General features: G+C 52.3%; 1 protein-coding gene across 2 annotated transcripts; it reads left to right on the top strand.

Annotated features, from left to right (window-relative positions):
* The first annotated feature begins 5,697 nt into the window (after positions 1-5,697).
* STC1 (stanniocalcin 1) lies at positions 5,698-19,963 on the top strand. 2 transcript variants are annotated; one of them, XM_085559191.1, is made up of 4 exons: positions 5,698-6,278; positions 10,242-10,384; positions 11,348-11,559; positions 15,490-16,445. In XM_085559191.1, exons 1-4 carry the CDS (start codon positions 6,161-6,163, stop codon positions 15,647-15,649), a joined length of 633 nt encoding a protein of 210 aa, XP_085415317.1. In that variant the 5' UTR covers positions 5,698-6,160; the 3' UTR covers positions 15,650-16,445. The 2 variants fall into 2 exon arrangements, with proteins under 2 accessions (XP_085415317.1, XP_085415316.1); XM_085559190.1 differs by lacking the exon at positions 15,490-16,445 and adding an exon at positions 16,484-19,963 and having other exon boundaries at positions 5,705-6,278.
* Positions 19,964-21,276: the final 1,313 nt, after the last annotated feature.

Here is a 21,276-nt window from a genome sequence, read left to right as displayed (position 1 = left end):
TGCCTTCATTTATGTTGCCAATTCAAGCTCAGTGGAAGACAAAAGTTCACAGGATCATTAAAGGTGGGAAAGCCCTCCAGGATCATCGAGTCCGAGCTGTGACTGACCCAGCGCAAGGTGCTGAGTGCCCCGTCCAGTTTGGGCACTCCAAACCTCCCGGGGCACCTCTTTCCCATGTTTAATAACCTTTTCCAGGGGGAAATTCCTGCTGATGTCCAGCCTGGCCCTCCCCTGGCAGAGCCTGAGGCCGTTTCTCCTCGTCCTGTCAATATGGCGCATTAAACGATCGTAGCTTCTCTGTGACACAGCCAAACCCACCCTGACTTCCTGCACACGAAGCCAAGCTATTAAATCCCCGCAATAATCAGATTTGCAGCAGGTTTTTGCCAGCTTTATGGAGCCTGTAGCCAGATCCAAGCGGCTCTGTCGGGGCAGACTCACGGGTAACTCCAAAATTGCATCCTGCCTTTTGGAACAAGTTCTGACAGCCCTGCCCCGGTGCAGCCGGGGTTGTTCACCTGGGCTAAGCAAATTAAAATGGTTCTGCTCAACCTCGGCCTGGCTTTGCTTTTCTCCTGCCGGGGTAATTGCAGCTGCTGCCGGCTCCCAGCCCCGGCACGGGGAATCGCATCCCGGCGGCGTGCGGGGCCGCGCCGGAGCCATGGCGGGGAGGGAGGGAGGAAGGAGGGGATGGAATTCTGGAATTCTGCGGTCGGGTTTAATGTGCACCTGCTGGGGAGCTGGTCCGGCGAGGGCGGCTGGCCGGGGGCCAAGGCCTCCGCACAGCCGGGCTTGAGCCTGAAAATCCTGGAGCGCTTCCCGCGGCCTTGGGAGCACCTGGAAATCCCAGCGGGCAGGAATGGCCTCGCCCTGCTGGGCACGGGCCCTGCCTCACGCCGGCCGGAGATGTGAACTCCCCGTCCCTTGGGAGTTTGGAGGGGACTGGTGGAATGGGGTGGAATGGGGTGGAAAGAGGTGGAATGGGGTAGAATGGGGTGGAATGGGGTGGAAAGGGGTGGAAAGGGGTGGAAAGAGGTGGAATGGAGTGGAAAGAGGTGGAATGGGGTGGAATGGGGTGGAAAAGGGTGGAATGGGGTGGAATGGGATGGAATGGGGTGGAAAGGGGTGGAAAGGGATGGAATGGGGTGGAATGGGGTGGCAAGGGGTGGAATGGGGTGGAATGGGATGGAATGGGATGGAATGGGGTAGAAAGGAGTGGAATGGGATGATCTTCCCAAGCAAAGCACCCCCTGACAGCCCGGACCCTCACGGTGTCCCCAGCACCCTTTTGGGACTGGGAATGCTGGGGAAGGGTGGGAGGACCCCGAGGTGGCACCCGGGGGAGCCCGGGGAGCTGGGAGGGAAGGGAAGGGAAGGGAAGGGAAGGGAAGGGAAGGGAAGGGAAGGGAAGGGAAGGGAAGGGAAGGGAAGGGAAGGGAAGGGAAGGGAAGGGAAGGGAAGGGAAGGGAAGGGAAGGGAAGGGAAGGGAAGGGAAGGGAAGGGAAGGGAAGGGAAGGGAAGGGAAGGGAAGGGAAGGGAAGGGAAGGGAAGGGAAGGGAAGGGAAGGGAAGGGAAGGGAAGGGAAGGGAAGGGAAGGGAAGGGAAGGGAAGGGCCGCCCGCTCCCGGCCCGGTGCAGTTGCTCACGTCGCTCCGCAGCGCGGGCAGCGGAGCGGTCCCGCCTGGGAAAAGGGGGATAAAGGTGGGAAGGGATCCAGTTACACAATGGGAGCGATTGGGGCCGCCCTCGCAGCCGTTCCCAGCCGGGAGCAGCTGAGCAGAAAGCGGGAGGAGCGGGGGGGTCACTGACTTTAGGTCTCCCTTTCTCTTTTTCCTCGTTTCTTTTCTCGTCCCCCTCGATTCTTTTTTTTTTTTTTTTTTTTTTTTTTTTTTTTTTTTTGAGGGAGGTTGGATAAAAATCTTAACACCTTGGGAATAGAGGAACAGTGGCACAAAAGGCCGGGCTGTGCAATTTAATAGGGTCTGCTGAATGGGAATGGAAAGAAGGGGGTGATTCTCCCAGGGCTAACAGTGCCTTTCTTTTTTCTCTTTCCTCGCATCAGGCAGGAAAAGAAACCCTCAAACCCTCCAGCGTTTCACCTCTAAGGGGAGCCACGGGGAAAATCTTCCAGCAGGTTGTGCCAAGCTCTTAGCAACAAATAGGGAAACTTTTTATTTTGGTTTTTGGGCTTTTTTAATGAGCTCCCTAGGCTGCGAAGCAGCTGTCACCTGAGCTGGGGAGGAAGGAAGGTTTTTAGGGAAAACCTTATCCCATAATGGGTGTTCTTGTATCCCTAAACCTCCTAACAACAGTTCTGAAGGGCATGGCACTGATTTTGGGGCAGTGGTTCTATCGCTGGCTGTTCCTTTTTTCCTTTAAAACCTGATCCAGGATTGAAGCCAAGCTCCTCTGCCCCCAAACTGCTCGGAAATCCCACAGCGAGGGCAGAATGGAAGTTTCCAGGGAATTTTGAGCCCTTGTTACCTTCAACATGTAAAATAAAAAAAGGCAAATGTGCTCTGGTAGCAGGGGACTCCGAGGTTTTGGGCAGAAATTCGCTTGTATGTGTTCCCTGACAAATTTGACAGCAGCTGAGCGCAGGTCCCTCACTCCTGAAATCATGAAATCATCCCCCCACTCTGTTAAAGCAGAATAATCAAAGTTCTGCCTCCACGAGTCTCTTTGGAACTCCTTAGAGTTCCCCTGGTGCTTTAATATTTGTTTTAATATTTTAATATTTAATATTCAAATATGAATATTTTAATATTAAATCCAACACCACTCACAGGGTCCCTATGCCCATGGAACCAAACCGAGCCTCGCTCACCTCCTGCTCCTGCTGCTGGAAATGAAAACAGGCAGCAGGCACAAATATCAAATGTGGCCCTGAAGGGGAAAATCCCTGGGAAAACAGGAGGAAGGACAGAAAATGTGCTGGAATAACCTCAGTGTCCCCTTGGCTTAACTCCTCGCCGCAGTCAGGCTCCCCTGGATGCTGAGGTGATCCTGTGGAGGGCCAGGCCAACCTGGCTGGGTTTGCAGCCTGAAAAAAGCCAAAAAATCCAAGTGGGAATGTTCACCTTGGGGTGAAGGGATTGCACTGGGAGTTTGTAATAAAATGGTGTGGAAAAAAGGAGAGGAGAGGAGAGGAGAGGAGAGGAGAGGAGAGGAGAGGAGAGGAGAGGAGAGGAGAGGAGAGGAGAGGAGAGGAGAGGAGAGGAGAGGAGAGGAGAGGAGAGGAGAGGAGAGGAGAGGAGAGGAGAGGAGAGGAGAGGAGAGGAGAGGAGAGGAGAGGAGAGGAGAGGAGAGGAGAGGAGAGGAGAGGAGAGGAGAGGAGAGGAGAGGAGAGGAGAGGAGAGGAGAGGAGAGGAGAGGAGAGGAGAGGAGAGGAGAGGAGAGGAGAGGAGAGGAGAGGAGAGGAGAGGAGAGGAGAGGAGAGGAGAGGAGAGGAGAGGAGAGGAGAGGAGAGGAGAGGAGAGGAGAGGAGAGGAGAGGAGAGGAGAGGAGAGGAGAGGAGAGGAGAGGAGAGGAGAGGAGAGGAGAGGAGAGGAGAGGAGAGGAGAGGAGAGGAGAGGAGAGGAGAGGAGAGGAGAGGAGAGGAGGGCGCTGGAGCCGTGAGTCAGCCCCCATTGAAGTGGCTGCCAGAGTTGCTTTTGATTTAATCGGGATCAAACCCTCTGGGATTATTCGTGCTTCCAAACTGGACCGGGGCTCTGAAGTGGAGAAACCACAACGCTTTGCGGGGCTGCTGCTCCTTTTTCTTGATATTTTTTTTTTCTTTATTTAATGAATTTGGCTCGGTGTCCCAACCCGGAGCCGAAACCCGAAACTCTCCTGTTTCAGGGCTTTTGGCGCACGCTCCGAACATCTGGCACAGCTGTTCCTGTGACCCCCGGGCAGCAGCGCAGCCCCGCTCCTGTTCCCGTCCCAAAGGGAGCCGACACCACCGGCAATGAGGCAGCGCTGCCCGAGCCTGGAGAGATCGGAGAAAGGATGGGCAGGATCCAGAGTGATCCCATTTTCCCAGGGAAAAAAAAAAAAATAATAAAAAAGCAGGAATGAGGCAAAGCAGCAGGCACAGCTTCTGGAGATCCATGGAAAGAACCTCCTCCTGCTTCTCTTTGAATTCTTCCTTATTTTAAATTCAGCTGCCATAAATGCCCCGAAATGGGGACTTTTGCACCTCCACTTGAATGGGATTTGTGGAACTGGTTCGACCACGGGGATCCTGTGCCTGGATGGATCCATGGATCTATGCAAGCTGGATTTCCTTGCCTGGAAAAACCACAGAGCTGAGAGCCCTTCCCAGAAAAGATCCCGGGGGTGGCAGAGGGAGCCCCAAACGTGCTCATGATCCAAATAATCCCAGCTCGGATCAGCCACAGCTGATCTCTAAACCCTTGGGTTTATTCTAAACTGCAGGAACTTGTCGCTTTTTTATCTGGAAATCTTTCTGCACTCAACTTTCCCGATTTCCCTTCAGCTCTAAGGTTTAAGAGCCCTGCTGCACTTTCATCCCCGAAACACGCAGAGCTTTAATTGTCTCTGGGATGGGGGATAATCAATCCTGCAGCGTGTTAATCCTCGTTACGTGCCCTTTAGAACCGAGATTGAATCAGGCATTAGGGTGCCTCCTCCCGTTATGAAATCTGAAAAACAGGATTGAGTTTGGAGCAGGGAGGAGTGGGGTGAGGAAAACCGCGAAACACTTAAAAACTGGGGTTTGGGGCGCAGCAGAAGGTTTGACTGGGCGATTTTCCGAGGGGAACGGCGCAGGTGAGGGGAGCTGAGGAGGCGGCAGGCGAGGTTTGGGGCAGGGAGGGATTTGGGATTTGCATGTGCCTACGTGAGCGCAGGGATGAGTCCCGGGGCAGGAGGGAGGCACCGGCAGCGCAGGGAGAGGTGAGAGCCGGGGCAGGAGCGAGGGATCCCTGCCAGCCCCATCCCCATCCCCATCCCCATCCCCATCCCCATCCCCATTCCCCATCCCCATCCCCATCCCCATCCCCATTCCCATCCCCATTCCCCATCCCCATCCCCATTCCCCATTCTCATCCCCATTCCTATCCCCATCCCCATTCCCATTCCCCATTCCCCATTCTCATCCCCATCCCCATTTCCCATTCCCATCCCCATTCCCATCCCCATTCCCATCCCCATCCCCATTCCCCATTCCCCATTCCCATCCCCATTCCCATCCCCATTCCCATTCCCATCCCCATTCCCATCCCCATTCCCCATTCCTCATCCCCATTCCCATTCCCATTCCCATTCCCCATTCCCATTCCCATTCCCATTCCCATTCCCATTCCCATTCCCCATTCCCATTCCCATTCCCATTCCCCATTCCCGTTCCCCATTCCCATTCCCATTCCCATTCCCCATTTTCCTTTCCCCATTCCCATTCCCCATTCCCATTCCCCATTCCCCATTCCCATCCCCATTCCCATCCCCATTCCCATCCCCATTTCCCATTCCCCATTCCCATCCCCATTCCCCATTCCCCATTCCCATCCCCATTCCTCATTTTCCATTTTCCATTCCCATTCCCCATTCCCCATTCCCCATTTTCCATCCCCCATCCCCATCTTTTGGGCTGGGGGCGCTTTAGGACGGCGCCGTCATTTCCTCGAGCTCCGTGCTCCGTAGGAATCCTCCCCCTCCATCCCCTCCCTTTCCCACCGCTCCTCCAAGGATGAACTTTTCGCTCATTGTTCTTTGGCAGGTACTTTTAATGGGCTGGAAAATCTTCTTCCTGTGAAGTTGCAGTTTTGTGGGGCTTGAATGAGTCCAGTCCTCCCCTGGCTCTGCCCAGCGCCACCGATTGGCTCCGCAGCCCGGGGGGGACCGATAAGGGCGGCTATAAAACCCTCGCACTCCCGGTCCCCCGGCGAGCAGCAGCCAGAGGGGCCACCCGGATCCTCCGCACATCCCTGCGCTCATCCCCGGGCTCGCCAGGATCCTCCTTCCTTCCTTCCCTCCCTCCTGCGAGCGCGTATCCAGCTCCACATCTTTGCTCAAGCCGGAGTGGAAGAGGAGAGGCGCACACATCCAAAAAAAAAAAAAAAAAAAAAAAAGAATCAGCCACCCAAAAAAAAGGGAAAAAAAAAAAAAAAAAAAAAACCAACCCAACCCCACACTTAGCGGAAACTTGTCAAAGAATGCTCCTAAAGTCTGGTTTGCTGCTGCTGCTGCTGATCAGTGCATCCGCATCCCACGAAGCTGAGCAGAATGACTCTGTGAGCCCCAGGAAAGCGCGGGCGGCAGCGCAGAACTCAGGTAACGCCGGCTCCAACTGCCTCACATTTCTCTGCTGCTGATTTTTCTTGTTCTTTTTCATCCCCCCCCGCTTTTTTCCCCTCCCTTATAAACTTGCGGGTCGCTGGCAGCACGAATGCTCCTCTCGGGGCTGGCAGGAGCTGCGGCTGCAGAGCCGGAGCAGGAACCTCCCGCAGGAGCCGGGCAGGGCAGCGCTGCGAGGATGCGACCCGGGCTCTCCCCTCCTCCCCAGCCACTTCCGAGCACTTCTCCTCGTTTTTATTTCCCTGCTTGCACGCGTCTCTCTCCCTGTTAAAGCTTTGCTTTTTAGGAAGTTCTGGGGTTTGGAACAATCCCCATTGTTCTGTGAACATCTGTTCAAAGAGGGGGAGCCGGAGCCGGAGCAGCAGCCCAAAACCTGTCCCCAGCTCGCTGCGATTGTCACAAACTGATCGCTCACTAAAAACGCGTTGGTGACATTTCCCCAACTTGCTTCCACAATGGAGAAAAAAAAAAAAAAACAAACAAAAATTGCTTTGGCGAGCGAGCCCTGGATGCCTGGACTTTGCCGCTTTAGATAACTCGGAGACATTGTCTGGAACAAAGGGAATTAAAAATCTGCCTTCTGCTGCACTGCAAAGATATTAACGCTCTAATTCGGAGCTCATTAACAGCTGCCTTATTTTAGATCCGCAAGGCTCTGCGGCGTTGGAGAGGGGTGTTTGCTCCATTTGCTTTTGTATTTGGTTGCTATAGGAACGTGGGGTCTCCCTCTCGCACCGTGCCCGAAACAATCGGGGCTCCGCGCACCCGGAGCTGCTGCGAGCGCAGTTCTCGTTGGAACCTGTGGAAAGCTAATTATGGGGCTGGCTCGTGCTGCGGGAGGTTACGAACCGGGGAGGGGATGAATTACCAAATATTCCTCCCTTCAGGCACGTCAGCAAGAGCGCGGAACCACGAGGGGTTCATTGGGGGGATTTTTTTTCAATTTTTTTTTTTTTTCCTTTTTTGAGGGAAAAAATGCCGCTTATAAAGAATTCTCTTTAGGACACAGCTCAGATTTAACAAGGTGTGTTCTCACTTTCCCCACACCTCGGGGCTGGATGGGGCAGCCTGGGCTCGCATTTCTTCCCCAAGAATGTCTGGTAACATGAGCTGCAAAAGCCATGAACGTGCCTTGCCCGGGCGCGGGAGGGGACAGATGTTGGGCTCGCCCTGCAAGGTTAATCCCGGCTAATTTGGGGGCAATCATGCGGCAGTTCTGCTGATTCATTGTTCAAATGCACTGGATCTGCTCAGAAAAAGCCGGGATGCCACGGATACCCTCCGCTGCCTCCGGGCTTTAATGATCCCCGGAGCTGCATTACCTGAACTTTCTCTGCCCAAATTTCCCTTCTCCTCCTGAATTTTCAGCAAAAATGACCTTTTGGCCGTGCCTGCGAACTCCCAGGGCAGTTTGAGCACCAAGCTGGATCGAGTCCTTTTGGGTGCTGAGAATTGACTCTCGGGCTAAAATCTTCTTCCTAGGTAATTCAGGCATTTTAGAAAAGCACAAGTGCCTCCCAATAATTGGGATTTCCTGGCAACTTGTTGGCATTTGCCAACACTTCCATCTCATTTTCCAGTTTTTGTGGCCCAGGTGCTGCCAGGCTGCTCCCCAAGGGAGAGACCTCAGCACCCAGAGCTTTCCATGGGCCCACCCTCGCCCCTGCTCCTTCTTTAGAGGGAGTTGGGATAAAGATGAAAATGCCTGAAGAGAGAATTAGGTTGGGATGGACATTTGGGTCCCCATCTAAGCAAGGACTGTGAGGTGCCGCCTCTTTTAATCCTTTTTTTTTTAATCCCCGAGGGGTTTGATAGCTGGAATTTCTGTTCCTTGGGGTGCTGGTCACGTCTTAGAGAATTCTGGAATTGTAGAATCCTGGAATTACAGAATCATGAACTTATAGAGTTATAGAATTATGAAATCCTGGCATGGTTTGTGTTGGAAGGGATTTTAAAGCTCATCCCATCCCCTGCCATGGGCAAAGACACCTTTCATTGTCCCACGGTGCTCCAACCTGGCTTTGGGCACTTCTGGGGATGAGAAATCCACAACTTCTCTGGGCACCCTGTACCAGGGCCTCAGCACCCTCCAAGAAAGGATTTTCTCCCTAATATCTGACCTAAATCTCTCCTCTTTTAGCTTAAAACCAATCCCAGCTGTTCTAGCACTGTGCATAGGGAAAGTCGCTCTCCCACTTTTTTCTAATCTGCTTTTCTGCACCAGAAGGGGCTCTGAGGTCTCCATGGAGCCTTCTCTTCTAGGTGACAGAGAAATCTGAGTCCATGGCAGAGAAATCTGAGTCTATGGCAGAGAAATCTGAGTCCGTGACAGAGAAATCTGAGTCTATGGCAGAGAAATCTGAATCTATGGCAGAGAAATCTGAGTCCATGGCAGAGAAATCTGAGTCCGTGGCAGAGAAATCTGAGTCTATGGCAGAGAAATCTGAGTCCGTGACAGAGAAATCTGAGTCTATGGCAGAGAAATCTGAGTCCATGGCAGAGAAATCTGAGTCTATGGCAGAGAAATCTGAGTCCATGGCAGAGAAATCTGAGTCTATGGCAGAGAAATCTGAGTCTATGGCAGAGAAATCTGGCTCCATGGCAGAGAAATCTGAGTCTATGGCAGAGAAATCTGAGTCCATGGCAGAGAAATCTGGGTCCGTGGCAAAGAAATCTGAGTCTATGGCAAAGAAATCTGAGTCTATGGCAAAGAAATCTGAGTCTATGGCAGAGAAATCTGGCTCTGTGGCAGAGAAATCTGAGTCCATGGCAGAGAAATCTGAGTCCATGGCAGAGAAATCTGAGTCCATGGCAGAGAAATCTGGCTCCATGGCAGAGAAATCTGGCTCCATGGCAGAGAAATCTGAGTCCATGGCAGAGAAATCTGAGTCCATGGCAGAGAAATCTGGCTCCATGGCAGAGAAATCTGAGTCTATGGCAGAGAAATCTGAGTCTATGGCAGAGAAATCTGAGTCCATGGCAGAGAAATCTGAGTCCGTGGCAGAGAAATCTGAGTCTATGGCAAAGAAATCTGAGTCTATGGCAAAGAAATCTGAGTCTATGGCAGAGAAATCTGGCTCTGTGGCAGAGAAATCTGAGTCCATGGCAGAGAAATCTGAGTCCATGGCAGAGAAATCTGAGTCCATGGCAGAGAAATCTGGCTCCATGGCAGATTTTGGAGCATTGGAGAGGGTCTGAGCCACGTCCCTCGCTGCGGTGCCGGAGCAGGGTTTGGCCACGGGCTGGGCTCACTTTAGGTTTAGGGTTAGGTTTAGGGTCAGGGTTAGGGTCAGGGTTAGGATTCGAGTTAGGGTTAAGTTTGTGGTTAGGGTTAGGGTTAGGGTTAGGGTTAGGGTTAGGGTTAGGGTTAGGGTCAGTGTTGAGATCAAGTTTTGTTTTAGGATTGGTGTGTGGGTTAGGTTTAGGTCTCCATGTGCTGGGCTCTCTCCCCAGGTGCTGGGCTCTCTCCCCGGGTGCTGGGCTCGCTCTGGGCTCTCTCCCTGGGTGCTGGGCTCTCTCCCCGGGTGCTGGGCTCTCTCCCTGGGTGCTGGGCTCTCTCTCAGTGTGCTGGGCTCTCTCCCCGGGTGCTGGGCTCTCTCTCCGGGTGCTGGGCTCGCTCTGGGCTCTCTCCCCGGGTGCTGGGCTCTCTCCCCGGGTGCTGGGCTCGCTCTGGCTCTCTCTCCCTGGGTGCTGGGCTCTCTCCCCGGGTGCTGGGCTCTCTCCCCGGGTGCTGGGCTCGCTCTGGGCTCTCTCCCCGGGTGCTGGGCTCTCTCCCCGGGTGCTGGGCTCTCTCCCCGGGTGCTGGGCTCTCTCCCCGGATGCTGGGCTCTCTCCCTGGGTGCTGGGCTCTCTCCCTGGGTGCTGGGCTCTCTCCCCGGGTGCTGGCTCTCCCCGGGCGCTGATGCCGATGCTGATGTTGCCGTGCTCTCCGTCCCGCAGCCGAGGTGGTCCGCTGCCTGAACAGTGCCCTCCAGGTGGGCTGCGGAGCCTTCGCCTGCCTGGAGAACTCCACGTGCGACACGGACGGGATGTACGACATCTGCAAATCCTTCCTCTACAGCGCTGCTAAATTCGACACTCAGGTACCGGGCACGAAGGGCACGGGAATAAAACCCGGGCAGCGATCAAACGTGGCCGAGAATGAATCAAACTCGGCTGAGAAAAGAATCAAACCCGGCCGAAAATAAAACCCAGCCGAGAATAAATGGGAATCAGTCCGGCAGGTTCTAAAGCACGTGCTAAGCGCTCTGCTCAATGCCTGCCTTAATTTAAGCTGTGCTTTGGGCAGGATTAACCCTCCCCTCCCTGCGGCCCTTCCTGCTGCTCGGCTGCTCCTCTCAGCCCCCATTTTTGGCTCCAAGCGCGTCCTCCAGGGCTCTTTTTCCACCTGCTCCCTGCTCCGTGTGAGGACTTGGCACGGAGGGTTCCGTGGGTTGGAGAACGAGGTTTCCTCTCCAGGAGGAAATAGAAATGTTCTTCTAACAAAATAAATCTCCTCTGTGACCTGGCACGGGGCTGGGCTTTGACTTGGAAGTGTTTGGGTCTGGGAACGCGCGGCCAGGTTGGGGCTGCAGGGGGAATAAACGGGGTAGTATTGGAGGGCTGGGCTCTGCCAAAATCCCTTTCCCTCTGTGCTTTCCTCCCCAAATTCACACAGCCCCTTGTTCCCCGTGCTCCTGCTCCCAAGGACAGATTTAAAATCTCGTGAAGGCTCTTGGGGTCTGAACCAGAAGCATTAAACTGCTGGCATTAAATTGGTGTTGAGTGGATCTGTGGGGCAGAGCTGCTCCATCTCTGGTCCTGGCACTTCCAGACTGAAGATTCCCACTGCCTAAATCCTTTGGGAATGGGAGCTCTGAGCATCCCAGCTGCTGAGAGTGACAACTCTGCAATGATTGGGAGCATTCAAGTGCCATTCCCTGCCGTGTCTGTAATTGCAGGAGGGTAATTAGCACAGCCAGGCCTGGTGGAGTATCCGTAACATTTCCCCTTCCTTCGGATTCCCTGGGATTCTGCTGCAGTTGAGATTTTCCTTCCATTTGCAGGGAAAAGCTTTCGTGAAGGAGAGCCTGAAGTGCATCGCCAACGGGGTGACGTCCAAGGTGTTCCTGGCCATCCGCAGGTGCTCCACGTTCCAGAGGATGATCTCCGAGGTGCAGGAGGAGTGCTACAGCAAGCTGGACATGTGCGGCATCGCCCGGCGCAACCCCGAGGCCATCACCGAGGTGGTGCAGCTCCCAAACCACTTCTCCAACCGGTACGGGGGGACCCTCGGGATCCGGGAGTGGGAATTGGGCAGGAACGAGAGGGATCCAGGAGTGGGAACCGAGAGGGAACCAGGAATGGGAATTGGGCAGGAACGAGAGGGATCCGGGAGTGGGAACCGAGAGGGATCCGGGAGTGGGAATTGGGCAGGAACAAGAGGGATCCGGGAGTGAAATCTGACTTCCATGGCAGAGAAATGTGGCTTTGCAGGAACAGGAACGAGAGGGAACCAGGAATGGGAATTGGGCAGGAACAAGAGGGATCCGGGAGTGAAATCTGACTTCCATGGCAAGGAAATGTGGTTTTGCAGAGGCAGGAATGAGAGGGATCCAGGAGTGGGAACCGAGAGGGATCCTGGAGTGGGAATTGGGCAGGAACAAGAGGGATCTGGGAGTGAAATCTGACTTCCATGGCAAGGAAATGTGGATTTGTAGGGGCAGGAATGAGAGGGAACTGAGAGTGGGAATTGGGCAGGAACAAGAGGGATCTGGGAGTGAAATCTGACTTCCATGGCAAGGAAATGTGGATTTGCAGGGGCAGGAATGAGAGGGATCCGGGAGTGGGAATTGGGCAGGAACAGGAACGAGAGGGAACCAGGAGAGGGAATTGGGCAGGAACGAGAGGGAACCAGGAGTGGGAACCAAGAGGGATCCAGGAGTGGGAATTGCAGGGGCAGGAACGAGAGGTATCTGGCTGATAAACACCTGCAAGTCCTGAAACATCTGAGCCCAGTAAAGCTCTCTGCCTCTTCACACCCTGCTCAGCTTTAGAGAATTTGAAGAGAATTTGGAGAAGGAAAGCATGCTCCCTTCTCTTTTTGGGAAATACATTGATTTCCCTTTTTGGGAAAACACACTTGTTTTTCATTTTAGGAAATACAAATATTTCCCTTTTTGGGAAATACACTTATTCCCCTTTCTGGGAAATACATTTTTTTGTTTCCTTTTGGGAAATACATTTACAAGCATTTCCAAAGGGGAATCATAAAATTATCCAGACATCCTGTACTCCAAAGCCATTTGTCTAAATGTTATTTTTTTTTTCGTTTGAGTGCGCTATAATGGTCAATGATCCCAAGGAGGTTGATTCATTCAGCATGTCTGGCACATTGAGCATTTCAGAGCTGCTCAGAGAATCATGGAATGGTTTGGGTGGGAAGGGACCTTCAACCCCATCTCATCCCACCCCTGCCGAGAACAGGGACACTTTCCCCCGTCCCAGATTGCTCCAAGCCCCGTCCAGCCTGGCCTTCTCCATCCATTGCCACCTCATTCCCTTCTCCACACTGCAGCCATCCCCTTCCATCCTGTGGCAGCTGGAAAATGAATCCTTGTCCCCCAGGTCACCACACTGCTGCAAAACCTGGGAAAAACGAGAGGACCCAGCACACCTGATCCTGTGTAACCCCACTGTGCTGGCGTTGCTCATTTTTGGGGACAGCCCAGGGCTCTCACTGCTCTGCTTTGGGGACAGCCCGGGGCTCTCACTGCTCATTTTTGGGGACAGCCCGGGGCTCTCACTGCTCATTTTTGGGGACAGCCCAGGGCTCTCACTGCTCATTTTTGGGGACAGCCCGGGGCTCTCACTGCTCATTTTTGGGGACAGCCCGGGGCTCTCACTGCTCATTTTTGGGGACAGCCCGGGGCTCTCACTGCTCATTTTTGGGGACAGCCCAGGGCTCTCACTGCTCTGCTTTGGGGACAGCCCGGGGCTCTCACTGCTCATTTTTGGGGACAGCCCGGGGCTCTCACTGCTCATTTTTGGGGACAGCCCGGGGCTCTCACTGCTCTGCTTTGGGGACAGCCCGGGGCTCTCACTGCTCTGCTTTGGGGCTCTGTCCTGCTCCTGCTGCCTGCAGGGACGGGAATGTCACGGGTGGCACCGTCTCCTGAGCAGGACTGCCCTGTCCCCATCCTCCAAGGGACACGGGGAGGCTGCAGGGCTGCTGCAGTCACGCTGCAGGGACAGGGATTTCTCCCTCCCAACCCTGGGACAATCAGTGCTGAGTCTTGTGATTGATTTTGGAGAGGTTGGAGTAAATAACTCCGGGGTTGGAGTGCAAGCAGAGCACTGGGCTGGGCCATGGCCAAGGCCTCGGCTCCTCTGGGGTGGCTTTGGCTGGATCCAGGAGCATCCCAAACCCCAGACCTGTCCCAGGACAGGTGTGCAGGTGATAAATACGTTTTATGTTGCATCAACCAGCATAAATTTATTCAGAATATCCAGAGCTGGAAGGGACCCACAAGGATCATGGAGATCCATTTCCTATTACAGAAAACTCTCTTGTAGATGAAGGTATTTTTTCCTGTCTATCCAGAAAATGGCAAAATTCAGAGGGCAAAATTATACTGGGGGGAGCAAAAACTGAAACTTGTGTGTCTTTGGGGGGGAGATTGGAACCTTGGGAAGGAGTTTTACAGAGGACTGGGAGAGGAGCAGGCAGCTGTGTGGAGCCCCAGGTTGAAGTGATGGATTGTGGAGCTCAGCAGCCCTCGGAGGGGACACGGGGACATTCGGGCAGTGCTGGCCACGCTCCTCCGAGAGGACCAAGCCCTGGAGCCTCTCCCGAGGCACAGGCAGCTCCTCCCAGCCCGAGGAGGCAGAGGATATTGTGCCACGTCGAGGAACAAAAGCAGCAGGATTTCCCAGCTCCGAGGTTACGCTGAGGGCTCCCGGAGCATCCTGCTTTCCCAGCCCCGGCCCCGCAGGAGCAGAATGTGCCACTTGGCCCGGCCGCCGTGGGGAAGGAGTTAAAGGTCATTGCATCTTCCTGCCGTTTCATCTCAGGGCAGGAAAATCTCCATCTCGTCCCAGGGGAGGAAAATCTCCGCTCTGGGGAGGTGTCCGAGCGTGGCGGCCCCGGGGCTGGACGGGCTCTGGGTCTGGCCTGATTGAAGCCGGTGTGTGGCCGGCTCAGCTTTGCTCGTCTCCACTCCAGAGAGATCCCCAGCCTGGTCCTTTTGTGCAGCTCAGGCTCTGACCTCCCCTGACCTCCCCTGGCTCTCCAAAGGCCGAGAGTTGGGACAGGATTTTCAATGGGAACTCTCATTTCCCTCTTCCTTCCCCTCCTCCACCTGCAGGTTGTTCTCTTCTCTGCTCCCGTGGAAAAATGTCACCGTGACCTTAAAGTGCTTAAAATAAGTTCCTCGACGTCCTTTCAGGCAGAAATCCCAGCAAACGTGGGACTGCTGCCCTTTTTCCCAGCCTTGTCTCCCTGGGAAGATGTTCCCTGGCACAGGGAGGTGCCCGGTGCTCTCCCAGCCTGCTCCTGGGGCTGTGGAGGAGCATTCCTTGGAGGAATTCTCAGCAGGGCTGGGAATACGGGGCAGCACCACATCCTGCCTAATAAGTGACAGACCCCCAAGGCATTCACAGAAGGGTAATTCAATTTTTTAAGAAACCCATTACTTTTTATACGCTTTTTATACCCTTTTTATACCCTTTTTATACCCTTTCTATACCCTTTTTATACCCTTTCTATACCCTTTTTATACTTTTTTGTACCCTACAGGTAGACCTGATTGGTCCTCTAATTAAAACACCATCGCCATTGGCTAATTAACAAGACCCCCATTTATTAAACAATCTTATGAGAATAACAAGAAAACAGATATTAGCAAAACAGCTCCTCCAGGTTGTTTTTAATAATTGGCTTTACCTCCAGCTCCCCAAAACTTCCCAGGCCAATTCTGGGATAATTAATCTAGCTTCTCTCTCTCTGAGCAGGGAGTGCCAGCACACCTGGCTGCTCCTTGGACAGTGAATTTGTGCCCAGGGCAGCTGGAGAGGAGGTGGGGAAGCCTCGCTTGGGGTTCCTGCATGGTGGGCTTGGAATTGAGCACGGATTTCATGTCCTGAGGAATCCAGGGATCTGCCAGGCTTGGACTGAGCTGCTTCTCCCCCTTCTGGTCCTTCTGTGCAGGGAAAGGGACAAGAGGGACAAGAGGGACAAGAGGGATTGGTGCCACAGGGATGGATCAGTCTTGGAGCAGAGGCCAAGCCAGGCTGGGATCCCAGCAGGATCTGTTCTTGACAACGTCAATTATTTTCCTTCCCAAAGCTCCAGGAACTCGGGTGTTTAGCAGAGAGTAAATCACACCCTTTAACCCATTCCTATCCTCTCAACTCCTCGTTTTTACCTTCCTGATCTGCCGGGATCATTCCAAACCCACTGTGCTCACCCTCAGGATCACTCCACACCCACTGTGCTCACCTCAGGATCACTATAAACCCACTGTGCTCACCCTCAGGATCACTATAAACCCACTGTGCTCACCTCAGGATCACTCCAAACCCACTGTGCTCACCTCAGGATCACTCCACACCCACTGTGCTCACCTCAGGATCACTCCACACCCACTGTGCTCACCCTCAGGATCACTATAAACCCACTGTGCTCACCTCAGGATCACTATAAACCCACTGTGCTCACCTCAGGATCACTCCACACCCACTGTGCTCACCTCAGGATCACTATAAACCCACTGTGCTCACCCTCAGGATCACTCCACACCCACTGTGCTCACCCTCAGGATCACTCCAAACCCACTGTGCTCACCTCAGGATCACTCCAAACCCACTGTGCTCACCCTCAGGATCACTCCACACCCACTGTGCTCACCCTGACCTCCCAGAGCTGGGGCAGCTGTTGGTTTAGGGCAATTAAATCAGAATTTTGGCTTTGGGGTTCCTTCCCTGGGCCAGGGGCGCAGCACCACCGTGCCCAGGGTGTTTGGGTGCAGTGACAACAAGGCTGCACTTGGCCTTGGGAGGCCTTTCCCAACCTTAAAAATTCTGCCGCAACACCTTGAGAAACCAATTCCCAACACGCTCCGGCTGAGTTCAAAGCCCCGATTGCCGCAGTTGTGTCGCCTGGCCGGGGCACAGCGCGGGCTAACCGTGTGTCTGTGCCGCAGGTATTACAACAAGCTGGTGAGGAGCCTGCTGGAGTGCGACGAGGACACGGTGAGCACCATCAAGGACAGCCTGATGGAGAAGCTGGGGCCCAACGTGGCCAGCCTGTTCCACCTGCTGCAGAGCGACCACTGCGCCCAGGGCCACCCCCGCGCCGAGCTCCTGCGCAGGAGGCTCTCGGAGCCGCAGAAGCTGCAGCTGCTGCTCAGGAACCTGCGAGGTGAGGGCTCCGCGCCCGCCCGCGCCGCCCGAGCGGGGCTGGGCGAGCCGGGCGCGACCGAAGGGCTCTGAGGGCTCTGCTCCAGGAGCGCCGCACCCAAAGCCACGGGACTGTAGGTGTTCCAACCCCCCCAGGAGCTGGGTTTTGTTCCTTAGGGCTCGTTTAGGTAGTGTGTCTTTTCTGTTCCACTTCTGCACGGGTCTGCGTTCGGTGTCGCGGCTTTCGCGCCGGCCTGACGGCTCTGTCTCTTCTCTTGCCCACAAAATAATCTGTTCTCCCAAAAAAAAAAGAAATCACGCTCATAAGTAGATCCCTGCAGTGGTCAGGCCTTCAGGCACCAAAGCCGACGTTTGGAGGCTGAGTTTTGTCCCAAACCGTTGCGCTGACACCACCCAGGCCCGGAGATTCGGCGCCGAGGGGAGGAGCCGCTCCTCTCCTGCAGGTGCCGGGAGATGCACTAAAAACTCTCGCACGTCCCCAAAAATATCCGTGGAATCCATGTCATGAATCTGTGCTGGCCATGGACGAACATGGATGTCACGTTCCTGGTCCTGTAGTGTCACCCTCAGTCCTAATCCTTCCAGCAGAGTGCCGTGAGCACGTTTAAGTCGGGATTTACCGAACTCCTGCGTGGTTTAGTCACCAGGACCTGGCACCGGGGTGCAAAACGAGCTCAAACCACCCCAAAAAGCCCAACAGCGGGAGAGGGACGTGTTCTACCTGTGGCTGGAGCTGGTCAGGAGGTCCCGTAATCGTGCGTTGTATTTCACAGCTCACATCTCTGTACTGTATTTAACTGCCTGAAGCTTTAAACCAAGCCTAACAGAAACAAAGCCTGTCTTAAGATTAGAGTATTAAAGGCCTTGCTCTAACAGTGGTATAAATAGTGCTAAAATCTCTCTGTACTGTACATAAACTCCACCAGAGTCTGCCTCAAAGGAGCAGAACAGAATAACTTTATTGCCTAAACTGAGTTTTGTAAGTCAGCTCTTTCTTTATTATTATTGTTGTTGTTGTTGTTGTTATTATTATTATTATTGCTTTCTTTTTCCTGGAAGCAGCACCTCTGTCATAGTCAGGAGTTCACATTCCACTCTGTGGCCTTCTTACAAAGGAAGAGGGGAAAAGTTTGGGATGGGAATCGCAGGACCGGGAACAGCCTTTCAGAGCTAAAATTGAGGCAAAATCCATAAAAACCCAAGTTCAGGCTGGTCAGTCCCCACAGGGCTGCCAGGCAATGCACTTAGAGCCAAGGCAGAGCTGCTGGGAATTCCGGAATTGTCAGATCCTTTGGGAATCTCACGGGGCAAAACTCCCCACAGGATTTCTGGGGAAAGGCTGGGAAAATCCATCATCCTCTGAAGCTCCAGCAGGAAAGCTGAGGACACAATGAATGCTCTGGGAGCTGCCTTTCCTCCTCCTCCTCCTCCTCCTCCTCCTCCTCCTCCTCCTCCTCCTCCTCCTCCTCCTCCTCCTCCTCCTCCTCCTCCTCCTCAGCGGGTTCTGGGAAGAGGAGCAGAGCTGGGACACCCCAAAGTCTCTCCCCACCACAGCCCGGCCCTGGTGAACCCAAAAATCCCCTTGGTGCTGTGGGATCCACCAGGCCAATCCCAAATCCATGCCTTGGAGTCCCTGCGGAGTGGGAGACTCTGCCTCAGAGCTGATAAAGGAGGGATCTCTTTTCCTCACGGAAACCTGAAGCAATTTAATTTTATTTTCTTTTTTGTGTTGTTCGGGAAACCACAAAGCCTTTAAACCAGACCTTGCTGCTAAAATATCAAAGCCAGATGCGGTGGCGATGTTTCAGATGTCACTGTCTTCACGAAATGTAGCCCAGAAGTGCTGGCAGAGAATTGGAAGCAGCAAAAAAACGTTGCTGACATCGGCGGAGGGTCGGAATTTGCAATTTTTTTTTGGGATACTCCAAACAGAGCCACGCAGGGCAAGGAAGATGCAAAGTTGCTCCTTCCTGAATCAGGCAGGGATTGAGAGGCCAACACAAAGAAGTTCTGAGAGGCGAAAACCAAAAGCCTCTGGAATATCCCGACCCAAAAATTGGGATTATATTTAGGAATTGATCCCAGGAGCGCATCCCTGACTTCCCGCCCTGCGGCTGTTGGGAGCCCGGGGATCCCGCTGGGCTCTGTGCATCCCCTCCAAGCTTTTATTTGGGAATTGGCCACAAAAAGTCTTTCCCTGCCTCAGTGCTCCAAGCCCAGCTGGGAGGCTCTGCTGGTGCTCCAGAGCTCCCACCGGGGGATCCCAAAGCTTCCGGACGTTTCCAAGGATGCCTGACCGGGAACGTTCCTCATGGGAAGCGGCTTCTCCAGCCACCCATTTCTCTGCAGCCCCAAAAAGGCGCCTAAAGCAGATTTGGGGGCTGGAGGCGCCTTGGGCCTCCCATTCCCATCTTTTTTTTGGGGTGCCATGATGAAATTTCCCTTTCCAGCAGCGATTGCAGCTTGGTCTCCTGAATAAGAGAAGGAAGAGGAGCGGGAGAGGATTGCCCCTGGAGGGGTTTGCTGTGGTGGCCCAGGGACCTCCTCCTGTGCCATCCGTGTCCCAAAAAAAGCCACAATTCCCGATTTTTGAGCTGCTTTGAGGCCGCTGTGCTGGAGCAGGGAGGAATTTGGGGTGGCTCATCCCTTCCCTCGGGCGCTCCAATCTGGGAGGATCTGGGGGTTCCCATCCCTGGGGAAGGATGGAAAGGTTTGGATTTGGGTGGGATTGGGTGGAAAGGTTTGGATTTTTGGTGGGGAACGATCGCCACCCCCAAATCCAGGGATTTCACCCCAGAGTTCGTCCCCGCTTCGTTTTTTTGGCCTCACCAAAGGATTTTCTCTCGGGGCGGGGAGGGACTTCTCGGGAAGGTTTGCATGAGTCTCGTGGTTTGTTTGCACTTTAGACGTTGTCGTGCCATTATAAATTTGCATTATTTGTATTTATAATTTAAAGACACCTAGGAAAGGGAGAAAGGGAGAGAGTTGGGGGCTTGTGGGTTTTGATTTTTTGGGTTTTTTTTTTTTTTTGCTGAATACTGGAATGAACAGTGAGCATATCTGGTATATGTCCTTATTTATTGTTTCCATGACATTTGTAAAGCTCCGTGTGTTCTTATAAAGGTTATTTGAAACGTATCATAGCGAGGAGAGAGAGGCAAGTTATTTTCTTTGCTTATTTTTATAATTAAAGATGCATAACGTAATGAGGCCTACGTTGGATTTTCTTCTGCCATGAAATAAAGAAGTCAAATTTAAAGGGTTTTGGTGTCCGAGTCTTTATTGGGATGTTGGTAGCAGCAGGATAAAAATTTTTATTTTTATAAAATAAAATTTTATAAAATTGTTTTCCTTGGGTTGAGCATCAGAGCTCTGCTGTCTCCTCTGGCTGTTTATGGCCCGGCTTGGTAATTGCATTTCATTTCTCTTATTTATTAAAGCAGAAAAACTTTTTAATGAACGCAGCTGCAATGCCCCTGCCGGGAAATAAAACCCCTGGATTTGGGAATTCCACGTGCGTTTTATCCAGCCAGGAAATCTCCGATTTCCACTGGAACACCAAATACATTTCATAATCAGCAGAGGAAAAGTGGGATCTTAATTCCAACTATGCTCCAAAACTGCTGCGAAGTTTAAAAAATCATTTTCCCATCACACAAGAGTGTAAGAATAAATATAGGGAATGGAAGATGATTAATAAAATATTTTTTGTCCTAAAATTATGGAAAAGTTTGGATTGGAAGGACCTTAAAGCTGAGCTCATCCCACCCCCTGCACTGTGTTGCATTACTTTATTTTTATTATTTTTATTTTTATTTTTATTTTTTTTATTTTTATTTTTATTTTTATTTTTATTTTTATTTTTATTTTTATTTTTATTTTTTAATTATTTTTATTTTTATTTTTCATTAGAATGATCATAATTATTATCATTGCGGCATTATTAATAATAATTATAGATTACATTATTAATATTACTAAAATAAGTATTGAAATAAATTAATTCTAATTAATTTAATATATTGGTATATTAATACATTGATATATTATTAATTTATATATTAATATATTGATTTGTTAATATATTGATATATATATTTATAATTATTAACATTATTGACAGCATTGGAAATTCCCTTGGTCACTTCCACCTGGAGCTCCCAACCTTGACAATATTCCAGAATTTCGACAACTTTTTAAGACTTGGGAATAAAATGGACACGTTTAGGTCAGTGCTGCTGATGGATGGAGCTGAATTCCCAAAAAACCAGCAGGAGCAGAGGGCTGGGATCAACCTCGGCACCGTGGTGGGAAAACTGGGAGGGAAATCATCCTGGGGAAGGAAATTTTGGCTCAGTGATGAAGAAAATTGTGCTAGAAAAGGAAATTTATGCTTGATGATGAAGAAAATAGTCCTGGAAAAGGAAATTTTGGCTCGGCGACAAAGTAAAAAAAAGTCTTGGAAAAGGAAATTTCAGCTCAGTGACAAAGAAAAAAGTCCTGGAAAAGGAAATCTCGCCTCGATGACGAAGAAAAGAGCCCTGGAAAAGGAAATCTGGGCTGGGTGATGACGGAG

Source organism: Lonchura striata, chromosome 22 (assembly GCF_050655825.1).
Source record: "Lonchura striata isolate lonStrDom1 chromosome 22, ASM5065582v1, whole genome shotgun sequence".
In the NCBI taxonomy this organism is placed as follows: domain Eukaryota; kingdom Metazoa; phylum Chordata; class Aves; order Passeriformes; family Estrildidae; genus Lonchura; species Lonchura striata.
The sequence above is the reverse complement of the archived record's forward strand: the minus strand, read 5'-3'. Positions and strand labels throughout refer to the sequence as shown.

What these genes read in the sequence shown, in the direction of transcription:
- STC1 (XM_085559190.1), top strand. Translation starts at nt 6,161, where the DNA reads ATGCTCCTAAAGTCTGGTTTGCTGCTGCTGCTGCTGATCAGTGCATCC. An exon ending in CTGCTAAATTCGACACTCAG is followed by an intron (nt 10,385 to 11,347) that starts GTACCGGGCACG and finishes TTCCATTTGCAG; the next exon opens with GGAAAAGCTTTCGTGAAGGA. An exon ending in CCAAACCACTTCTCCAACCG is followed by an intron (nt 11,560 to 16,483) that starts GTACGGGGGGAC and finishes TCTGTGCCGCAG; the next exon opens with GTATTACAACAAGCTGGTGA.